At 39.0% G+C, this 3,044-nt stretch overlaps 1 protein-coding gene across 1 annotated transcript in view; it reads right to left on the bottom strand.

The window, feature by feature from the left end:
* Positions 1-3,044, bottom strand: part of PDSS2 (decaprenyl diphosphate synthase subunit 2) — a 160,212-nt gene that overhangs the window by 142,860 nt on the left and 14,308 nt on the right. Inside the window, exon 2 of the mRNA XM_023512423.1 lies at positions 1,423-1,621. Within this exon, the coding sequence (XP_023368191.1) occupies positions 1,423-1,621 (199 nt within the window). The remainder of the gene's footprint in view (positions 1-1,422; positions 1,622-3,044) is intronic.

The following is a 3,044-nucleotide window of genomic DNA, read 5'->3' on the forward strand; positions in this document are numbered from 1 at the left end:
TTTGACACCCCACCCCCTCGGTGTATGTGGCTGGCATCCTACCAACTGAGCTATGGATACCAACAGGATAAGACTTTCTTTAGGACAAGATTAAAACATAAGTGATAAGATTATTTTTATATTAGAGAGAGGGACAAAAGCAGGGGGAAGAGATAAGAAAGAAAGAAAGAAGACAGCAGGGAATGAGAGAAGGGAAGATGGAGGTGGGAGAGAAAAGGAGTGAGAGAGAGAATGGTGTGGCATCCCAAAGAAAGAAACGAAGAATGTCAGCCTCCTGTATGTTTTTAAATGAGAGAAAAAATAAACTCCTTATCTTGCTTAGGTTATTGTTATAGGCAAATCAAATCCTCATATACTTGGAAATCCTCTATGAACATTCCAGAAAAGTAGCTTGGCAATAGGTATTAGGAATACTAAAAATGAGCCAGGCACAGTGGCTCATACCTGTAATCCTAGCACTCTGGGAGGCTGAGGGAGGAGGATTGCCTGAGCTCAGGAGTCTGAGGCCAGCCAGAGCAAGAGTGAGACTCCATCTCTACTAAAAATAGAAAAACTAGCCTTCTAGTTGGGTGAAGTGGTGGGTGCCTATAGTCCCAGCTCCTCGGGAGGCTGAAGCAGATGATCGCTCGAGCCCAAGAGTGTGAGGTTTCGGGAAACTATGATGACACCATGACACTCTATCCAGGGTGGCAGAGTGAGGCTCTGTCTAAAAAACAAACAAACAAATAAAAATACTAAAAATGTTTAAATGTTTTGCACCTCTTTTAGGTAGTTTTCTTAAAGCAATAACTGCAACAGAGAAGACTGATGTGCAAAGATGTTTTTTCTGAAGATCTACTTATGGTGGTTAAAAATAAACACTAATGTGCAATTAATTTAGTTAAATTATATCTAAATGACTGAAGATCATGTAGTCATTTAAAAATATATGAAAAATGTTGGTAACATGAGAAAGTACTCACAGTATAATGTCAAGTGGGAAAAAATAGGCAGGGTAATAAAACCTTATTTATAGCAAGTTCTCATCTATGCTATAGAAAAAAAATCTACATATACAAAGGTATGAGTGAAAAAAAGAGTTCAAGGAAATATATCAAAATATTAACTAACAGTGATTACTACGTTATCTCTACATAGTGGGATTATAGGTAATATTTATTTTATTTTCCATATTTTGAAGGTTTAACACTATCTTATAATTAATAATTTCAGCTATAATCAGAAAAAATAGAAATTAACTTTAACATTCTTTCCTAACATTTACATTTTACGTGGTGTTGACATTCATCATCTCCATCATAGTTTACTGATGTCCGCATGAGGGAAGCTGAGGCAGCAGGGTGCACAGACCTCTGTGGCTCCCACAGCCACCCACCAGCCTCCTGAAAGCTGTAACCGGCACACGCGAACCCTCTGTTTTACCTTGGTGTTCTGCAGCAGAGCTAGTCCATTGCAGGCATTTGCTAGAAGAAAGTCTCCACTCAGGATAGCAATTTTATTTCCAAATTCCATGTCTTTCAGTGGCCCATCAGAAGATTGCAATTCACTTAAATTTACGATCCCACGATGTACAAGGAGGGCAGTGTGGATAAGCTCTGTGATCTCTGCCAAACTTCTTTGACTGAAACATAAAGGTAAGATTTGTTTGAGTATCAAGAATACCTTTTTATACTAATGTCAGACTTGAGTATTCAACAATAAAATCTTTCATAGATTAAACCTTTTTGGGGTTTTTTTTTTTTTTGCAGTTTTTGGCCAGGGCTGGGTTTGAACCCGCCACCTTTGGCATATGGGGCCAGCACCCTACTCCTTTGAGCCACAGGCGCCGCCTGATTTTTTTTTTTTTTTTTTAATGAAGCTTTAAGTAGAGGCCTCTGCACTGAGCAGTTTGGGATCTAAGACCTTGCCAGCTTCCTTCTCTTCATTCCTCACTCTCTACCTCATGAGTCACCAGGATACCCCAGTGAGAAGCTAGCTGAACATTAGTAGAGAGAGGTCTGCTCAAGGGCATGGAATCCAGGGGGTATGATACACATGGGGCCGTTTGTAACAAATCCCAACAGATTTCCAGCTCTATAGTACTACATGTCCTTGGGAAAACCACTGTACTTGTATGCAACAATTCTCTCACCTATGACAAGGTGGAGAAACTTGGAAAGACATCCTCCACAATTCCATGTAAATACTTTGCTCTCAGTATACTTTTCTTACTCTCATAACATCCAGATTTCTAAGAATCCCGAATCTATGCCAGACGCTAGGCTAAACACTCTCTATACACTATTTACTATTTAAAATAGTAAACGATTTTAAATTACACATGAACTTTATGGTCACCCTGTATTATTGCTTTTAATTGTAAATGAAAAGCTATGGGATTTATAGAGATGAATAAAATATGGTCTCTTTCTTCAAGGACTTTACCTTTCAAAGTAAGAACAAAGATACATGTTTACATTAGCAAATAAAACAGAGAAAGCCCTTGAGGCACTTTACTTTTCTACAATGTGCGTATTTCGTACAATGACAAAAGTATTACTTCTGTAAACAGAAAAAACTAATTGCTAAAAATTTAAACTTCATTATAATCCTCTGATACTATAATATTAAGGCCTTTGTATAGGTGAGAAATCTGTTGCATATAAGTACAATGACTTTCCTGAAGGTACATAGTAATGTAGCGCTGGAAGTCTGTTGGGATTTGTTACAAATGACCCCATGTGAATGGTACCTCTTGGTTTCCATGCTCTCTCTACACTAAGTCTAGGCCTACACATCTGACTTGCTTTGGCTAATAAGACATGGACAGACAGGATACAAGCAAAGTCTGATAAGTGCTCAAGCAACCATGCAGTCACAAGTCACATGACCAGGCAGAAGCAGCGTCCAGTTAAACAGAACAGTAAGAAGTAGAATGGTGGTTGTTTTTTGTTTTTTGGTTTTTTTTTGAGACAGAGCCTCAAGCTGTCCCCCTGGGTGGAGTACTGTGGCATCACAGCTCACAGCAACCTCCAACTCCTGGGCTCAAGCGAGTCTCCTGCCTC

This window comes from Otolemur garnettii, unplaced genomic scaffold (genome assembly GCF_000181295.1).
Source record: "Otolemur garnettii isolate 467f Iridium unplaced genomic scaffold, OtoGar3 scaffold00002, whole genome shotgun sequence".
NCBI lineage: Eukaryota > Metazoa > Chordata > Mammalia > Primates > Galagidae > Otolemur > Otolemur garnettii.